Genomic DNA, 20,693 nt, shown 5'->3' with positions numbered 1-20,693 from the left:
GATGTTATATCATTAAGTCAAAAAAAAAAAAAGGCCACGGTGAAATAAATCTCCAGTGTTATAAACTGCATGTTCATTTTGCCCATGACTGTGTCATTATCATTAACAAAAACCGCAGCACACATTTGTATTTGAACAGATGGACTGTGTGACTGAATGCAAGGAAGATCAGTTTCGGTGCAAAAACAAAGCCCACTGTATTCCAATAAGATGGCTGTGTGATGGAATTCGTGACTGTGTGGATGGCAGTGATGAAGACAGCTGTGAAAGAGGTAAAGTATTTTTGTGTGCGTGTCTATAAATGAGACAATGGAAGTTAAGGTGCTGTGCAGAATACATAGTGTGTGCTAGAAGCAGAGGATAGGATCACTAAATGATTCTTTTTACTCTTTCTAGTTTCATTTCATAACAGCCTGTTCTAAATAAGCAAAATCCAGGCCCTTTTCAGACAGAGTATAATCTCAGTCTGTTATGCAAGTGTTTATTGAGTGGCTATCAGGAATAAGTCTTGAGACTAGATGCTGACTTAGGGATGGGGATTACAGAAAACATAGACAATGTAGCCATTGTTACAAAAGTGTTTTCGGTGTATGCTTCTCTTCCATAAGTCTTGCCTTACTCTGAAAGAATAGTAACAACATATGGTATTGTACACATTCATGTGCTGTACAATATACGGGTTGTGCCCCAAATTTCCTTCGTGCCATATTGTTGAGAATATGACCTACATTTTTTTGTCTTTCTGGAAGACAACTTTCAGTTTTGTCGTATGTTATTTCCCAGCTATCTGAAGACAATTTCCTGACAGATAACAACATTTTAGTTGTAAACCACCGCATTGAAAGCAGCAATTGTTACTACATTAGAGTTAATGAGAGTTAATAAAAGCAAAGCAATTGCGTGCTGAAGCTTAAAATGATCACAAATTAAACAATTCTTGTTATTTTCATATTGTTAATATGTTGTTTAAATATGTATTATGATTTGCTTACAAAAATCTCTCAATGAACTTTACAGAATATTTGTCATGCCATGAGCAGAAACAATGCTAGGTGTCACCACATGATACAAGGCATTTGAACATATACTCAGAGTTTATACGGTTTACATATATCTAAAATATTTACTTCCGTAAATATCTAGTCACCCAAGGAAAATATCTTTCTACTTTATTTAATATTACAACAGATGTTTATGATTAGATATGTCCATCCCAAACCTGACAAGATATGATATTCAGCAGAAGAAATTTTAGTTTCATTTGGACTCTTTAGTTCATTTTAGAGAGATATAAAAAAGCTAGATATTCATAATAACAATTTCTACCTTTGGTTATGATTTCATACTCACTTTCTGTAGTTGGTCACTCTAGAGACAGCTAACATTGCAGACAATCTGGCAGCAACAACTCATATGAACTATTGTATTCAAAGACTTTGTATAATAATTAAATTATTCCTTATTTTCTATTTTCTAGCTAATCACCTCCATCTCTCTACTGCCACCAGTCTAGTTCATTCTCCCAAGCTTCTTGCTTGGTCTCCTGTAATGTCAACTAGCTGGTCCCCAAGATATCCTATTCACTGCTACCAGGTTCATCTTATTTAAGTGCACCTCTGATTATGTCAGTCCTTACTTACAGTTCCTGGTTATAGAAACAACTCAACCCAGCAGTCAGGTCACAAGAGAATAATCCCATTTTACCTTCCCAGCCTTAAATTCCTGTATTCCTCTTTTTGTATCATATCCTAACCAAACTGGAAAATCTGAAGTGCCTTTCTGATCTAAAATCATTCTACTAAACGTTTAATTTCACAGACTAAAAGAAGAGTTGAGAGCCTTTAATGCTGTCATTTACAAATGTGTCAAAGCCCCCCTCCCTCTCCACTTGCACTTCTAATTTTCTCAGGTTTCTTTGCTGCCAGGTAATTGAGTTCCAGTGAAATTCCTTAGTGGTTAAAGTATTTGATTTTGTATGGGTGTACTTTAGGCATGAACAAGTTCAAATTTCTAGTATTTAATTTACTCCAAGGAAGTGGCTTAGGTATTGGATAAATGTATTTTAAGGCACTGAGGAAATGAAATGCCAGTATGAACATCTACTCAATGTCACTTTGGTCCGTCACATGAGCTGATTGGAACTAAGTATTGGGGGCTGGAAGCTAAGAAACTTCAGGATAAGCGTGGCACATTTTCCCAGGGGATCAATTTTAGTGGTTTACTTTAAGAGACTAAAACCCAAAATACTATGGAATTAAAAGCAGCATTCACATTTTAAAAGTAAAACATATCACCTCAAGGAAACTAGGTGCTTGTTCTGGCCTGAATCTACTCTTCACCACAATTTTTCAGGAAAAGATTAAAAAGTATTTTTTTAGGAATCATCATCTCAAAAACTATATAAATTATAAAATATTATCATATGTTAAAGTTTCTTCAAATTAAGATGAGACTTTAGATGCTTATTCTATGTGAAGATGCACTTGACCAGATTTCTATGAACCTGCCAAGGGCTCAGTTATAATTTAGATGTGTTATTGTTAATGAATATATACTTTTCTATTTTTCTAATAACCTCCTGTTGAGCTGATTAAGAACATGACTAGGAAACTGGAATTTTAATCTAGCCAATCTCTTCAAATTACACCTTTTCTGTTGTTTACGTGTGCTTCATGCCATTTCAAAATAAGGCATTTTAAGTTAGACTCAGGATGTCATGGTGCCCCATGATGCAATTTCTGAAATGCAAATTTTTATAGTACAACATGCAGTCTTTAGCAGGTTATCACAAAACCTTTGGCTTTTTGTTACAATTATGATTTCATTTATATTTCTCTTATTATTAAACACAGTGGCATGTCCAATGCTCTTATGGGGGAAATTATAATGTTATCTACTCCAATACCTTAGGGAACTCATTTTTTCTTTTTTACATTTTTTCTATTTGTAGTGGGCTACAAATAGAGTTTTCTAGAGTAATTAGAGGAGGTCAAGAGTTCACAAATTCTGTTTGAATTTAATCCATTGTAAAATGGAGCATGCAATGAAATTTAGTTGTTAGAATCTTTATTCTGAAAGAACAAAACTCTCCTTCATAGTCTATGGATTTTGATTTCGAATTAAGGTAACACTCACCTCATACCAGTATTCCTATCTTTGGCTTCTTTAGTACAAATGACTGCACATATGAGTATTACTATTTTGATTTTTTTTTTCAAGGAGAGTTGAATGGTATGGTATTTTGTTGTATGGAGATTGTTTTTAAATTATAGCATTTTAGAGCTCAGCATTGTAAAAGTTTGAAAGAAAAGGGTACCCCAGTGACAGATATGGAGCTATCAGAAATCTCAGAGAATGATATTCACCTTATGGACTGACCAAGGATCTGCCTTTGCATATATCATAGAGTTTGGTGGTTCTCAGAGATGCCAATGTGAACAGTACTAGTTTTGCTAATTTTTTTTGCAGAAAATCTTACAACTGTTCAGATTGATTTTACTATAAATTCTTGGTATCAGCTCTATCCTTAAAGATTTTATGCAATCTATCTAATAATTTCCTAATCATGTTTCTCTACCATTAACCATATAGTTTTTTTTTAAGTTGTCTTTCTTCCTCAAATCTGTCACTAAGATAGAACTCTATCTTTCTCAGTTAATGTCCTCACCTTTTATTTTACAGCAATAATAAAAATTGTGAACTCTTTTTCAACATCTGGTCACCAAATTAACAAGTCTACCTGTAGCTGTGCTCAGACTTTCCCCCTTCCTTCCTCTTGAAACAGACACTTGTCTCAGTCACCTCCAAGCTAAGGCTAATCCTTTTATTTTGCTCTAGATCTCAAACACTTCACAGTCTCTGAATTTTCAAAGAATGCATTATTTCAATTATCTTTTCCCTCCTGCATCTTCAAAACTACCTTGTCTACTGAATTATTCCTAGAAACCTTGAAATGTGCTAAGGCATCTGTTTTCTCCCACACAAGCAACTGGGCTCGCTTACAATAATCTGACTTTCTCCTCTCTTCCTACCCTTTTTGACTTTTGAAAAGAGATTTCTTCATTCACTACTACTTCTTCTTTTCATTTAATAATCAATTACAATCATTTCACTAAACTCACCACCACTTTACTAAATTTAATCTCTTACCATTATTTAAATGTGCTATGCTTCCTGTTAGAACACTTTTCCCATATTTTGTCTGATATCACTCGTCCAGATATTTCTCCAACCACTCTGGTTCCTTTTTCTCAGTCTCTTTTCTAAACTGCTCTTAATCTACCTAATCTTTACATGCTGGTTTCCTCAGTGTTCTCTTCCTAAACTTCAAATAACAGCTATATTCTGATCATTACCAGATACACACTTACAGCTCAGAAACCTGTCTTATGTTTCAGACACATTTATCCACTAGCCTGCTAAACATCACCACATGGTTATCTTCCAGTACCTTCAACTAAAGGCATTGTTATTTCTCCTAAGCCTGCTTCTCCTTCTGGGTTCCTTTATTTGTTGAACAACACCAACATTCACCAAATGTTCCAAACAAACCAAAAATTGAGTTCCATGTTTGACTGCGCCCTCTCCTTTTCCACCCTCATTTATTTAGCCTCAGGTACTGAGGATTTTACCTTCTGAAGAGTTCTCAAATGTAGCTCCTCTAAATCAAGTTACCATCAGTTGTTTTTGTTTGTTTGTTTGTTTGTTTGTTTGTTTCTGGATTTCCCCAACCCCTCTTCAGATTGGTCTTTTTTCCTCCAGGCTTGGCTTTACTCCATCTTCATTTTCAAGTTCTCCACACAACAACTAGTGCATTCATTCTAAAATCCAAATCTGATTCTATCATTTCTTAAGCTAAACCTTTTGCCACTGGAAGTGAATTATTAGAGATTTATGTAGCAAGTCAAAACTCAGACCAAGAAGGGTTATTTGACCTTCCCAACACTAGGCTCATTATTTCCTTCAAAGTGAATCCACGAGATGAACAATAACCCTTTCTAGGTATTTTCCAGGCTTGCAAGTATGACCACTATCACTCCCCAGCCCCATGTTCTACTGAGCATATCCACTTTTAAATATGTTAATTCCTTCAGTCAGACAAATCTAGCCATCTCAGGAACCATACCTTTAATCTTACGTATGAGGTTCAAATAGGTAGTGTAATACTCTGAGAGCAATCTTATTTACCTTAATTCTAAATTCCCATCTTTGCATTCTTTCCTCAGGTACTGCTTGCACATATGACCTTATAATTCACTTTGACTGTGCCTCTTTTATAACATATGAAGACTTTGAGTCCTAGAGAAATAAATAGAGTTGTCCAAAGCAAGACAAGAATCCACAATTCCTAACTCCTCAGTCGTTGCAATCTCCAATATAAATTGCTGCATCTCTAGACATATAGCCCAAATTGACAGGTTCTTTGGGTCATTTGCATGTGGTTGATGTACTTAGCAATTTTACATTAGAATATCCCTGTATTACTGATGTTTTTATTTATTTGTGAGAAGAAAAAAATAAAATAAAAGCATTTAAAAATACGAAAAACATTGGATGACTCATCGAAAAATTTGTATAAGAAAAAGTCTTTTTTTATAAGAAATGGTTTTTAAAAGAATAAATGTTTTTCTGTGACTACAAAGAACTTTGTACTGTTTATTCTAAGTTTTTAATGATCTGGTTTGTTAGTATTCCAGATACAGCTAAAGTATACAGTAACTCTAAAAATGTCTTTTATTTCTAGAACAATGAATTTTTAATAGTAAAAATTAATACTTTTAAAAGTCCAAATACTCAGTAACTTAAAGATTATGCGAAGAAGATAATTTAGATTTGAAAAAAGCTTTCTTCTGCCATTTTATTAGTATTCTACAAGGAAAATATGATATATATGAACGTAATGTTATGATACTTTGACATGTAAACCGTGAACACTCTTTTAAAAACAAATTTGGACATTACCTGCTTTTAGTATTACACATAAAATAAATATAAAGAATAAAGAAACTAGATACTGTGTGCTAAGAATTAGAGGAATATGTGTTCTGCTTACTTGACCAGCATTAACTATGTTGACCATCTGTCTTTTGTTTTAAAATAAAGGTGGGAATATATGTAGAGCTGATGAGTTCCTTTGCAATAATTCCCTTTGCATACTACATTTCTGGGTGTGTGATGGAGAAGACGACTGTGGAGACAGCTCTGATGAAGCCCCTGACATGTGTGGTATGGCATTTCACATGGGTCTAGATTATACTCTCATCTCCTGATCTAATGTGCTAGCATGAATCAATGAAGTAGTGAGGTGAACCACAAATTCTACCATCCTGGGGTTAGATAGATAAAGTAGAACAACAGATACAGCTTTTGTTCAGGTAATAAAGAGATTACCCTGTTCAATATTTATGGCTTTATAGAGAGTTCTTCTAAATCTGAACTTGCATATATCACTATTCAAAAGATAGATTATGGACTGTCTGGGAGGATTTAGAGTAGTTGGCCTCTTGAATGAGGTCTTTTATCTTACAGAGGTTAGAATCTAGTGGAAGATGGATATTAATGATCATAAAAATATATGATTAAAAATTATGATATATGCTATGAGGAAAAAGTAAAGTAATTTATAAAAGTATTCAGCCAGAGAGCTTTCATTCAAAAGAAATATGAGAAATAACATTAGAGTTTGGGTCTGAGAAACATGTAGTCACCAGGTAAGTGAAAGGTATTGAGAATAAAGGGGTGACACAATGTTGTAGATAAAAGAAATAAGATGTGTAAGGGCCCTGGGACAGAGCAAACCATGGCTTACTAGAGGAATTGAAAGATTCATGTCCCCGGAGAGTACAAATCAAGGTAGATGTTGGTTTAGGATGAAACAAAAGAGAAAGCAGAGACACCTGGAATGATGTGACTCTTGGTAGAGATTTTAGATTTAGCCTGAAAACAATTGAAAATACTAAAGAATTTTAAGCAGAGAAGGCAAATGGTCATACTTCCGTTTTACAAGCATTGGAGAGAAAGGGGCAAGACTAGTTAACACTATTGCAGTACTCTAGGCAAGCTATGGTAGTAGCTTGGAATAAGAATGACAGCATGTGATAGAAAAATATAGACAACTTGAAGGTTGATAGAGTTGGAAAAATAAATTGGATTAAGTAATGGATTGAATATGGGGGGTGAGAGAGTAAGTTTTTTAATTTGTAGGGTGTTTTATAATTCGTAGTGTGTTTTTGCTTGCACATTCTAATGGTAGGGGAACACAGGAAGAGGAACAGCTTTAGAAGTAAAGATTAGAAGATTGGCTTTAGATGCATTTGAGGAGACACTCAAGTAGAAATTTCAAGTAAACACTAGATGTTTGGTTCTCGAGCATAAAGGAGAGATATGGTCTACAGATATAAATTTGGCAGTCAGCATAAAATGTGGTAAATAAATACTATGAAATTTTCAAGATTATGCTGGGTGGTAGTAAAGCATAAGACAAGAAGGGGATGAGGAAAGAAATTGAGTGACACCAAACATCTAAATAAATATGAGCCACCAGAAGAGACTCGGGTGAATGACCACAGAAAAATTAATGAAAAAAAAATGAGTGTGGCAATAGAAACACCAGAGTGAAAACATGTTTCATGAAAGATGGAATGATTCCTGAGGAGGCAGGAGAAAATGATTCCAGAATAGGCGAAAAATTGCATTTAAATAGGAGCAAGTTATGCTATATCTCTGTTGTTAAAAAGTTATTGAAATAAATTGATTGTGTATATGTAGATATAAGTAGGTCTGCAATTATTTAATAAGATGTTAAGGAAGTTTCATCTTTTTGTTTCTACTTTTTTTGTGTGTGTGATAGGAATCATATTCTTATGTAGAAGGTAGAAGTTTTCTGTAGAAAGGTTTGGAAGGAATGCACATTTGAATCATTATTGCAAAAGATAGGACAGTGGCATGGCTAGATAACTTTAGGCTTTACAAGTAGCATTGAGAAGTGTTTATACTTGGTGGTATCAGTTGGCCTTGTAGTATGATCATCTGCAACATTCCTGGTCTTTCCGAATGCAGATATTGGGAGGGCAGATGGTTTCAGTCATCTAAGTAGGATTTTGTTATCTAAAATGAAAAAGAGAAAAAGGCCAGAGAATCCAGGTTATAAGGAAAAAAATGAGTTTCTAAAAGAGTACTTACAACAGTGTCCAACATATTTTATGTTACCAATATCAATAAGGAGAAAAGTGAAGACAAAAAAGGCATTGGTGAATAGAGAAAAAGTAGACATAGTTATGGGCTACAGTTTCAGATAAAGCTGAAGAAGAGTTATAATGAGATTGAGATTGGTTGAGTTAAAAATTTTGAGATAGGAGATTGCAGTCAGAATTTGGGACACTCAAATGGATGATTTTGTAAATGGATAATTGTAGAAAAGAGCAAATCCAGACTACAGCCATACGTATCAGTTAGTGTTGCTATCTGCAAGCAGCAGAAACTGTCACTGGATGAATCAAGAAAATAAATTTGTTGAAATCCACCAATGTGCACAACCTTCTAGGAGAGTGGTGACCTAGGTGTATTAAAGTAAAAGGACATTGGCTATAAGGAAATCAAGTAGCTAAGAAGCCAAGTTACTGGTTGATTTGCTCATGTGAATGTTGAAGTCATCTAGGATGCTGAAATAAATTTGAATGGAGAGGAAATAAAACTATGACGAAAACTATGCTCTACAGTCTTTGGTGAATTGTGGAGCAGATGATGTGAAAGAGGTTGATGAGAAAATAGCCATGAGAGAGAAGTATAGTCAAGTGCCTGGCCCTCAAAATAACAGTATTTTTTAGTTTGTTTTAAAAAATAAAGTGTGAAGATATAGTAATAAAGTTCTAGAAGCTGTGACAGAAAACTAGGTTGTCATCAAACATGAGATAACATGAGTTCTGAGCAAATTGAGGCATTCCTAAAAGGGAGTATTCTTGGAGAAAGAACCAGATTTCAATTAAGGCAAGAAGGTCAGACAAGGAGAGTGGCATATCTAGGGAGCTGTAACAAAGTCGTATTGCTAGAATATCAAGAGGGACAAGGGATGAGTCTGTAGGAGTAGCATGGGCAAGATAACAACCAGTCTATTAGGCCATGCAAACACAGAATTGTAGTCTGAAGGCGATGGATAACTTCAGAAGAGATGATCAGATTAATGTATTTGATTGTTCTCATGGCTTTTTGAGGATCAGAAGAGGGCAAGTTTGGGGACAATATCAGTAGAACTTGGGGACTACACAGAGTTGATGGTCCATGAGAGGAATGCATTCAGAGTAATCCCAGATTTCTGGCTATGATGTGCCATTCTCTGAACTTGGGAATAAGACAAAGCTCATGTTTGGGGAGAAGGGAAAGATGATAAAGAATTGAGTGAAAAACTTATTAAATTTAAAATTCCTGAGGGGGCATCCTATAATCAACTGTGAGATGCTAGAACTAGATAGAGAATTGAAAGTCTTCAGGGTATAGCAGCAAGTAAATCAATGAGCATAAATGAGAATACCTAAGCAAAGAATTCAAGAGTGAGACTTCAGGGGACCAAGGGCAGAGCCCTGGAGAATTCAGTCTGTAAGGATGAAGACTAATGAGAGATGTTTCCTGTTTTAGAGGTGGAAGTCTTTAGATTAGATAGTGAGAGAAGGGACAAATGTAAAATTCCCTGGCTTTCATTGTTGTCTCTTTGTCTTATTCACACACACACACACACACACACACACACACACACACACACACACACACACACAGAAAATGAATAACCAAGATCACCTATGTGCCTCAAATACAATTCTAAACATTTGTTTACAAAGATAGAGAGTAAGAAACCTAGGTATAACATTGTTTGGATTTTTTTTTTTTTTTCCTTCTGAATGGCCAGTTCTCATTTTCGGTCTGTAACATATGCTTGTTTAAGCTCTATGCTGTGTGAAATTGCTCTTGGAGATAGCGAACTATCCTGCCATGTTGAATAAATCATAGGCACAAATTAACTTGGTATATTGAGGCAAGTCAGTAAAGATAAGGCATTTGGAAATGAGGCCGTGAAATTTGGCTCTCTTTTATACCTCATTCAAGATCCTCAGCTGTGCAGTGTTTTCTGTAGTTAATATAAATAATTAGGATCATGAGCCTTTATTATCACACATTTTTCTAGGATTCACTATTGCCTAATTATTCACTGTTAGGCAATTTTCGCAACAAAAATTATTTAGAAAAGCTAGATTATAGATTTGAAAAAAAAGAAAAAAATAAAAGAAGATAAACAAAGGATGTTCTAATAAGTCAGCATACCCAAAAGAACTGCTTTGGTTTTTCTTTCTTTTTCAGTCAAATTTCTTTGCCCACCCACAAGACCTCACCGATGCAGAAATAACAGAATATGCCTGCAGTCTGAGCAAATGTGCAATGGGATTGACAACTGTGGGGACAACTCAGATGAAGATCACTGTAGTGGTAAATCTGTTTAATGTGAAATAATTGATTTAATGACAACTACGGTATAATATAATGATTTTCGGGCTCAAAATATTAAAACAATATATATTTCCCTTGTGGCATGTTTGAGGGTATTTTTTTCAAGCACCTGAACTTCTGACAGGTGATGAAAACAATCCACTACTATTTCATTTGCATAATGGGGTTGTGTGGTTTTATCCAGAGTTTCCACTAAGGCCTTTATTCCGGAAAATACTAATCACATGAGAGAAATAACATAGTTCTTTAAAAATGTTAAAACAGTTCCTTGAAGGGTGAAGCTTTGTATGGATTGTATCCATACATGAACCCTTTTTTACAATTCTGAAATTCAACATGCTCTTTATACAAAAGGCTTTATGTAAGTATGCAGCACAATCATTTGAAGACAAAACCTGAACTGAACTCATTTGAGGCCGTTTCTATCACTTTTTTAAAAAATACCACTTAGGGTGAATATTCACACATTTTCCTGTAGAAATAGGTTGTTACTAATTATAGGATAAATACACTGTCACTTTTCTAAAGTCCACAAAGTTCATAATTTTAAAACATTTATCCTCAAGAGCTTCAAATAAAGGATTGTTGACCCATGTTTTTCATAGCACTTAGCAAAATCTTGAACATATTATGTGTTCAATAAATTTGTTTTAATTCTGTGAAGCACTTATCATTTTTCCTGACTCTATAGGTAAGCTTACATATAAAGCAAGGCCTTGTAAAAAGGATGAGTTTGCTTGCAGTAATAAAAAATGTATCCCCATGGACCTCCAGTGCGATAGACTCGATGACTGTGGTGATGGTTCAGATGAGCAAGGCTGCAGAATAAGTGAGTTTCTTTTCTGCTAAACAAAGTGCAGCGACACACAGTTCTAATTTCTGCTTAATGTGACTAAAATTTTCTTTACTACTGGGTGGAAAGATTGCTCTTCAAAACGTGCTTAAGTTATGTCCTTTTTTAAACCTTTGGCAAAGCAACCTGAGAACATGATTTAGTTAATAATAGAAATATGAGGTGGAAAAAATTGATTTTGCAGTAAGTATCCTTGTTAGAGCTGAGGGTAAGAACTCTGTATCTAAATACAGAATTTGATGTCAACAAAGAAATCTATAAACCTTTATATTTTATCTTATAAAATATAAATTTAGTATCCTTGAACTTTACAAAAAGTGATATTTGGTTGAATGATGGTAAGGCTTTTAATTAATTCAATATTTTTAAGTTAACCCATTTCTGAGTTATGCTTATAGAAGACATTATAATTTTGTTCAGTTGGAGTGCTGTAATATTTGGGTTATTAGATCTTGGTTGTCAATACTTGCTTGTTTAGTGCTTGATATTTGATTTTCCATATTAAATAAAAATAATTAAATTTATTACCTAAATTCATCTTGCTTACAAAAGTCATAAAATACTTCCTACTTTTGGATCTTTTATTTTTTCTAATTTATGTATCTAGGTTGTTCCTCACTAGGGGATGAAACAGTGCCCACCAGGATATGGCCACTTATATCTCAACCATAGTATCATTACACTGGTGAACTTTAATTAATTGTAAAATATTCAAGAGTCAGTGGGGATTAATAATGGTTACAATTCTAATAATTAAATTTCTCATAATTCTCAAAAATTTGATTTGTTTAAATAATTTAGAGGTAACACAATGTTATCCCTGTAGTAATTCCCCTGTCATTTATTTGAGTACTAAAATGTTTTCTTGAATGGGAGATAAATCACTGAAATTGCAGCTACTATGCTGGAATTCACAAGTAACTCTTAGTTTGTCCTAGTGGTGTTTCAGCCCATGACCATTAGAGCATGTGACACACTCAAATGTTACTCTTTATATGTGTGACCAGACTAAAAATTTTTAAAAACTGTTGATTTAGCCTACCTGCCTAAGTAATGTGATAGTGCCCTTAATTTAGTTCATGAATATTAAATTTAGGCTAGCAATAAATGTCCAAATCTCCCGGTAGCTTATAGGAAATGTCTGGTTCTTAGAGAAGGTTATAGTACTCGCATACAGTACCATTATACAGATAGCTTGTCATTAGAATCATTGCCTCTTGACTTCCTTTTAGAAAGCAGTGGAGCTTGATAACAGCTGTAAATATCAGCTGTTGGCAGCTTGTCAAAACTAGATTTAATGTCAATGAATTCAGTTTTTATGTGCTAATATACCTTTAAAAGAAATGAGAACTTACATGAAAACAAGATCATGATCTTATACATTGAAAAAGAGTCATCTATGGAATAATAAATACCACTTCAAAATTTTTTTAAAAAGGTAAACTCCCACTTCAGGAATTAGAATTGTATTACTTTTGATCTTTTTTAAAAATCCTAGCTCCAACTGAATATACCTGCGAAGATAATGTGAATCCATGTGGAGATGATGCATATTGTAATCAAATAAAAACATCTGTTTTCTGTCGCTGTAAGCCTGGATTTCAGAGAAACATGGAAAACAGACAGTGTGAAGGTAGAGTACATTTCCTCAACAGCTTGCTCTTAAATCTGTGGATTATAAAAAGACTCCCAAGACTGCTAAATTGTGAGATGACAAGGGACTGATTTTCCGTCAAAATGGTGTGTATCTACGGGATACCATTTCATTCATGAGAGTGAAAGTTTCTGGGGTCAAGAGTCTGTTTGTACAACTAAGCTAACCATCACTGAGGCGACAAAGCCTTTCTATAGCAAATTCAGACCTGCAGGAATTTCAATTGTATTGTTACAATTCTGTTTTGAAATGCAAATCACAAAATTGCTGGTTCAGGAACTACTGAAGAATTAGACCTCCCTTCATGAAAGAATGTTTATGATGACCCATTTCTCTTGAGTGTGCATTTGAATACTGCAATAGGTAATTCCCCTTTAGAGAATTTTAGGCTTTCATCCTAACACCACGTTTTAAACTGTGCTTTATATTATCAGAATGTGTCTTTAAAAATTCAAAATCAGGATCTAGATAAATCTCTGTCAACTTACTTGAGAGCCTTTAAAAATTGAGCTCGTAGGATAATCAGACTCTCATAGTAAGTCAGTCAATATAATTTACATCAGAGCTTTAACTATAGAACCATGAATTACAGACTCATATACACTTTCTGTAAATTTCTCCAATAAAACTGATATTCGTATTCATATTCACCTATTATTGCTATTAGAGCCAAACCTAAAATGTCTAAGTTCGGCTTATCCAGGGTGAATTCAAGTCCTAAAACGCTTTCACCTGACAATGTCTGTACTGTCTCTTTATGATATGCTTGGGAAAAGAAAATTAATTTTACATATGTTGTGTCAATCAAAATGAAATTATTGAATTAAGTTATACTCACCAAAGGAGGAAGAAGTGTAGCCACATCACATCTATGTACATTTTGAGTTATATGCTTGTTTGGATTATTCATGACATTTTAATTCTCCATTAATATGGAACACTGAAAGAGGATAACCTGTGTTTTCTCTATTTTAATGAAACATAAATTGTTTCTCAAAACTACAGTATTTCTTTTTCCCAGTCAATTTCTATCAATTGTATATAAACATACACATACACACAATTTCTTCAAGATTTTCATTCCAATAGCATTGACTTCCTAATATTTATTTGTAAATAGTAAGCTTTGTTTTCTGTATATTCTTACTAAATCTAGAAATTCTATTCTCCAAAGTTTCTTTATTTTTAATTATATTTCACACACATACAACCTGCCACCTAGCTTCTTCATTTTAAATTGCTATAAATCCACTCTTCTTATATACTTTTGTTGTGCGAGTGAGTAGCTTCTGACCTCTAATACAATTTGCACCTTTATTTAATAAATGAAATTTTGATAGTAAGGAAAGCAGTTTTGACTTGATATAGTGGGTGGGAAAGACATTACCTGGATTTTGTAGTACAAAGAATTTAAATTTGTGAGCTTCATTTATGCATGTCAAAAGAAGCCTAAGAAATAGCTATTTGCTGTTAAAGCTTGAACACTTCAATTATATCATCTGAAGGGAAGAAAAATCAAAGGGAAAGACAGAAGAGAATTAGAAAGGGATTAACAGTTGCTGAGTGCCAGGCACTGGTCTGGGTACTGGTCATGTGTGGGATTCCTCCATCCTCTTCAAAAGCTCACAATCCAGGTATAATTCTAGACATGAAGAGAACATGTTGATTCTGTCCATTAGGGGCTATGTGAGTGAGCTGAGATTTTATCAAATCATGCAGATTTTTGCTTATTTTTATTTCATACCAAAAGGAAACCGTAGTAACAAATAACTCCTTGTTCAAAGTTACAGGTGCTAAACAAACCAGAAATATTTGTTGTAATTCTGATGGTTAGGTGCTGATGAGACAAATTTTACTTCATCCCTGTATAATATTCATTAAAAACAAGTAAATACTCTTTTCTGTATCTCTTTACTGTACATCCTAATGAAACGCAGAAATAAGTTGTCCTGAGAATGCTTAAGTTCTCCTTGTGCAGGGTATCATAGTGGAGATGACAGAATCAGAAAAGCTGGGTTTAAGTCTTGGCGTTATCATTTACAAGTGTCACTGGGAAAGTCCTTACCTCTGCCATTGAACCCTTAGAACACTGTTGAATCCTAAAGAAAGGTGGTTATTATTGCTGTGCTGATTCTTAAGTTCTCTAATTCAAGAGAAGGATTTACCTCACAGATTTATTACATAAGTAGGTAATTATAAGTGATAAAAGGAGCAGAATTAGGCTGATTAAATGCATAAGTAGAGGAGGAAAATAGAAAGTAGATAATTCACCAGAATCACCTGACCTCAGTTCATCCTCTGCTCAAGCTCTTAAAATCATGTGCCACGATACAGAATATTGCCTGTGATTTATTTATTTATTGCTTGTAATTTAGATGTATTTATTTATATATAGGCACACAGTTTTTTAAAAAAATTTGTTAATTCATAGTTTCAATATAGCCCTTCTTGTTACATAATCACTTTATACACTATACATGAACCCAGAAATGTGTTAGAGGTGCACTCTTTTCTTCATTCTCAGCCAGCCATTGTGCAAAACATGGCAATAAAAAGGAATACATTATAATTTCTGCCCTCATGGGACTGACAATCAAGTAGGGGATACAAATACACAGCCACAGTTGTGAAATATAGTATGAGCAATGTTGTAAGAGAGAAACAAGAGGAGCACAAAGAGTAGAGAAACTGAGGGATGGATTATTGTTCCCATACATTGGTGTAAACCAAGAAACACTTTACTTTAGGTGGATTTTGAAAAATGAATAGAAATTCTGTACGTAAAAGTTGACATCATAGGACAAAGGAATAGTGTATATACCACTGCAAAGTTATGGAGTTAGGAAATCAGAAACAAACTTAAAAGAAAACCTCAAGAGGTTTATTTGCATGAATGAAAATACTAGTAAAGTTTGAAATAGATATTTTAATATTTTAAGTGGATTAACAAAAAGGAATGTAAAAATAATTGATACCCAAAAAATGTCATACAGTAAGTCACACACTTAAAATTTGAAAGTACAATGAAAAAATAGAAACAAAAAGTGAAAGGAAGAAAAATGAGTTTTGGCTTTTAAATGTGGAAAGAATGAAGTGTGACCTGAGAGTATAATGATGCTATTTTGAATTCCTCTTTTCTAGATCTTAATGAATGTTTGGTGTTTGGCACATGTTCCCAACAATGTATAAATATGGAAGGATCGTATAAATGTGTGTGTGACCAGAATTTTCAAGAAAGAAATAGCACCTGTATAGCAAAAGGTAAGGTTATAAACATTATCGCAAAGGCTGTTACAATTTCGTTTTAAACACTATGGGGAAAAATACTTCATACTGCATTTTAGCAATACCTTCATTTGTGATAATATAGAACAAATATCTTTGCAATGCTGATTAATTTGGCCAGCTCATTTGTTATCATTCTTAATCTAATCTGGGATGTTTAATGACATGGTTACTGTGTTTGAAACAATTTGTCAGAAGAGGTAAAAATTTTAAAGTGTGATAGTCAGAATATAAAGTATCTTTCTTTATGGTCTGCTTTCAGTGTATAGGAGAAATTATTACATTGCTGGGATAAAAATAAAAGGATAACGGTTAGCGTTATAAGGAGAATGAACTTTTGAGTAAGGATTTTAAATGTTTTAAAACGAAATCATGCTTCTGAATTCAGACCTCCTCCACTTACTAATATCATTTTTTTAAAAAGTTAAATGACAGATATGGGTTTTGGGCTTCTGTACATATGGATTTTAGTGCTTGTATTTTTACTTAATAATACTATAACTTCAATCTAGGGTATGATTGGATGTTGTTAAGATTATTATTGCAAGGGGAAAACAGCATGATGTAGTGGTTCAATTGTGAGCTATGGCATTAGATGTACTCGGATTTGAACCCCACCACTGCACCTTTCAGACTCTGTAGCCTTAGGGAATTCAAACTCTGAGCCTCAGTTCCTCATCTGTAAAATGGGGATACTAATAGCTACCTTCCATGGCTTTTGTAAGAAATGAGATAAGTTGTGAGTCTTTACGTAGTGCCTGACACATAATGAACATTCCCTGAATGAGAGCTGAACTATACCTTATTGTGTATTATTATTATTATTTATTTATTTGAAGAAACTATATATGCAATTCATGTTCTCTTTAGGATTTCATTAATATTTTAATTAATATTTTTAGAATTCACTTCAGGGTTTTATTCATCAGTATAAAAATGACATTAGTACTGTATTGCGGGTGTCAAAACTTTAGGCTATAGTGTTCCATTTAGCAAAACTCTAGATAATTTCGAGATCATGGAATTTTAATGTAATAAATACTGATATCTTTGTACAGTAAAAATAAAAACAAACATTTATGATATATGAATACAGGGGGAAAAAAGACTCTTTATATCTTAAATTTTCATTTTTTAGCCAAAAGTTGTGATTACTCAGGCACATAAATTAGATTCTCAGAAACTTTTGGGGCTTAATGAGTATACAATATAGCATCTGAATGTTGAGATACAAAGGGTTTGAACATAGTGTATCGTGACTTACCAAATAATAATTGTCCTTCATAAAAGGAACATCTTCTACAAATACCTAATTTCTAAACATAAGATTTTACAAATACCTGATTTCTAGGTTTTTGCACTAGAAAAACCTTTATCAAGAACCATGGTAAATGTTTACATATGTGGGTATTGGAAATCCTAAGTCATGAAGACAAAAAGGTGATACAAAATTAGTTGATTTTTACTGAGGAAGAAACTGTATTTAATATAACAATTCATGATAATTTAAAAGTACAATCATTGTTTTTATATTAGTTGAAATTTACTTTATTTTTGTATTTTATTATAATAATCTCCAGGCTCTGAAGATCAAGTTCTCTACATTGCTAATGACACTGATATCCTGGGTTTTATATATCCATTCAACTACAGTGGCGATCATCAACAAATTTCTCACATTGAACATAATTCAAGGATAACAGGGATGGATGTATATTATCAAAGAGATATGATTATTTGGAGTACTCAGTTTAATCCAGGAGGAATTTTCTATAAAAGGATCCATGGCAGAGAAAAAAGGCAAGCAAACAGTGGCTTGATTGTAAGTAAATGACATTGAATATTTGAAGGCCCACACCTTCCAATCCCTTTACTTTAAAAAAAAATCTGTCTATCATAATATCTGTTCATAGAAGTTAGTTAATATGTTCATTTATTACTCCCAATATTCTCCCTGTATAGAGATAAAATGTTTTCCTACTCACTTATTCTCGTAGCTGCATATAATTTATTTTAATTGCATGATTTTATGTTTTTGTTGTGTTGCATTTGCCTTAGTTTTGTAAGAATGGTAATGAATGATGCCTAACATTTCTAGAGTATTTTATATTTTATACTGCTTTGCAACATATTACGAACATAAGCCTTTTCATCATGAGATGACATTAGGAAACTTCACTTTATTTTTACATTAGAAAATAATGTAATAAGGGAAAATTGTTTTATTTTGAAGAGTATTGAAAATATACTTCTATTCTAGGACAAAAGATCAGCTTAGTAGTGTAACCATTTCTTCTGACTTCTGATAACTATATTTTAGGGACCATCCAAAACAGAGCAATATTGCTTACTTGTATTTGATGGACATCTTGATTATCATGGTTATTCCTTTTGAGAAAAAATAAACTAGAACATTTGTTTAGATTTGTTGTTGTAGACTATCTGTTTTTGTTTTAAGGCATGTCAAGCTGTTGTGTATTTTATATTTTGAAGTAACCTGGGAGGAAAATTACAGATAAATACTTATTTTTATGGGGCCTGGCCTATTCCTATACAACCAAAAAGTCAAGTGCTATCACAGCAGGATGTAATTGAAGCTTTGTATTTAAAAAAGAATCAGAGGTACCTATCTGAAAGTCTTCACTAGTTTTTGTACACTGGCATCTACCATAAAGACTTAAAGTACATGAACAGCATTTAATGCAAATCTGGAACATATTTTAATTTTATCAGTAGTAGATAACAATAAGCTGGTTTTAAAAAGAAACTATATTAGCTTTCGAGTTCAAGTTTAGATTAAATTAACTGTGAGTAAAAATCTATATATACCAGAGTTGTTTCTTCAACTTTTCCTCCCCCAAACATAGTGTTGTATAATAGCTTTATTTCTATTAAGAACACTTCTATGGACTGCCTGGTTAGCTCAGCTGGTTAGAGAGCAGCCTTGTAAAACCAGTGTCATGGGTTCTGATCCCTGTGCTGGACAGCCGCAAAAAAAAAGAAAGAACATTTCTAGGACAGAGCCAAGAAATTTAGCAGATCACTCCGTCCTCTTTCTCTCACATACAGTCTCCTTCCTCTCTGTCAGACCAAAGTCCTGACTAAGTGTCTTGGCTAACATTAACTTTCTTAAGCTCTAAAACAGAAGTCTCCTTTGTAAAAACATTGCTCCTATAGTACCATTTTATCTGTTGTTAATGAAATAATAAAGAATATATACTGTGCTGTGGAGTTTCACTGCCTAAGTTGGAATCTCATTCCTCTTGCTTACTAGCCTCTTAGCTTCTCTGTCTTTTCTATTTAATGAGGTTTCAGTGAGGATTATAAGTATATTAATATATTAATTATATGTTGTAATTAATTGCATATAATTACATATAACTAATATATAATGCATATATTTGTGTTTAATATTTCTTGGCATATAGCCAGTAATATTTAGGTGCTTGCTATTTATTAACAGTATGATAATGCTGTGGATGATGGTTATAATGTTGATGATGATGACAATTGCCAACACGTTCTTCTCTGCTGCATATCATCACATTAAAAATTATTTGCAACTCAGATGTCTGAATTTTATAGTTGCTAAAAATACTCACATCTTTAATTAATTTTGATATAGTTTTTCAGTGAATATGATTTAATTTTATGTAGCTTTGTCTTTGGGATATTGATATGCAATCAATGTCTTTTAGTGAACAGATTTATTGTAAGCCAAAGCCAAATTTGTTTAATATTTCATAACTAAGTTTTTAGTCTTATACACACAAACATATATACATACATATTTTATTTGTATATTATATGTATATTTATTTATATTCATTTTTATGTATCCTATTGTTCACTTCATTAATATGTTATAGACTCTTTTCATAAACAATGGCAAAGTTATTAACTTTTTTGGATAGGGTATGAAACGTCATTTACTCTTTAATGATAGTAATGACTTGTGTTGTATCATCTAGACTTTGTGCTTTTTCCCTTCTCTTCTTAGACCTATTGTGACTAACACCATTCACTAGGAAGAAATGTGGGTAACAGTAAGAGTACATTTTCTACTGAGAAGCCCATCACAGTTGACTAAATGTCATGATTGTAAGGTTGGAACCTCTGAGCCATGAGTTTTAACACTTTGCTCTAAGCCGAATTCTAGCCAATACATTATTTAAGAAATACTTTAGGGTTACACTGATGAAAGCAACTGTTGATCTTTGTTTTTTTAATCTTTTTGTAATTTTGATATGTCAGTATTACGAAGATAGAACAAATCTATTCTTACCACCTTAATTTAATGACTACTGTGAATTCTAAAGCAATTAACTTGAGAGATGTCACATCTCTGTCTCAATTTACTCATCTGAAAAACAACTACAATATTGAAGTAGACAATTACTAAAGTCC

General features: G+C 33.3%; 1 protein-coding gene across 1 annotated transcript in view; it reads left to right on the top strand.

The window, feature by feature from the left end:
• LRP1B (LDL receptor related protein 1B) overlaps positions 1 to 20,693 on the top strand; it is a 1,457,254-nt gene that overhangs the window by 1,332,929 nt on the left and 103,632 nt on the right. Inside the window, exons 71-77 of the mRNA XM_063085362.1 lie at positions 140 to 272; positions 6,103 to 6,225; positions 10,348 to 10,473; positions 11,186 to 11,323; positions 12,846 to 12,980; positions 16,143 to 16,262; positions 17,867 to 18,108. Coding sequence (XP_062941432.1) covers positions 140 to 272; positions 6,103 to 6,225; positions 10,348 to 10,473; positions 11,186 to 11,323; positions 12,846 to 12,980; positions 16,143 to 16,262; positions 17,867 to 18,108 — 1,017 coding nt within the window. The remainder of the gene's footprint in view (positions 1 to 139; positions 273 to 6,102; positions 6,226 to 10,347; positions 10,474 to 11,185; positions 11,324 to 12,845; positions 12,981 to 16,142; positions 16,263 to 17,866; positions 18,109 to 20,693) is intronic.

The sequence above is a fragment of the Cynocephalus volans genome, chromosome 1 (genome assembly GCF_027409185.1).
Source record: "Cynocephalus volans isolate mCynVol1 chromosome 1, mCynVol1.pri, whole genome shotgun sequence".
NCBI classification, from domain to species: domain Eukaryota; kingdom Metazoa; phylum Chordata; class Mammalia; order Dermoptera; family Cynocephalidae; genus Cynocephalus; species Cynocephalus volans.
This window is presented reverse-complemented; position numbering and strand designations above follow the sequence as displayed.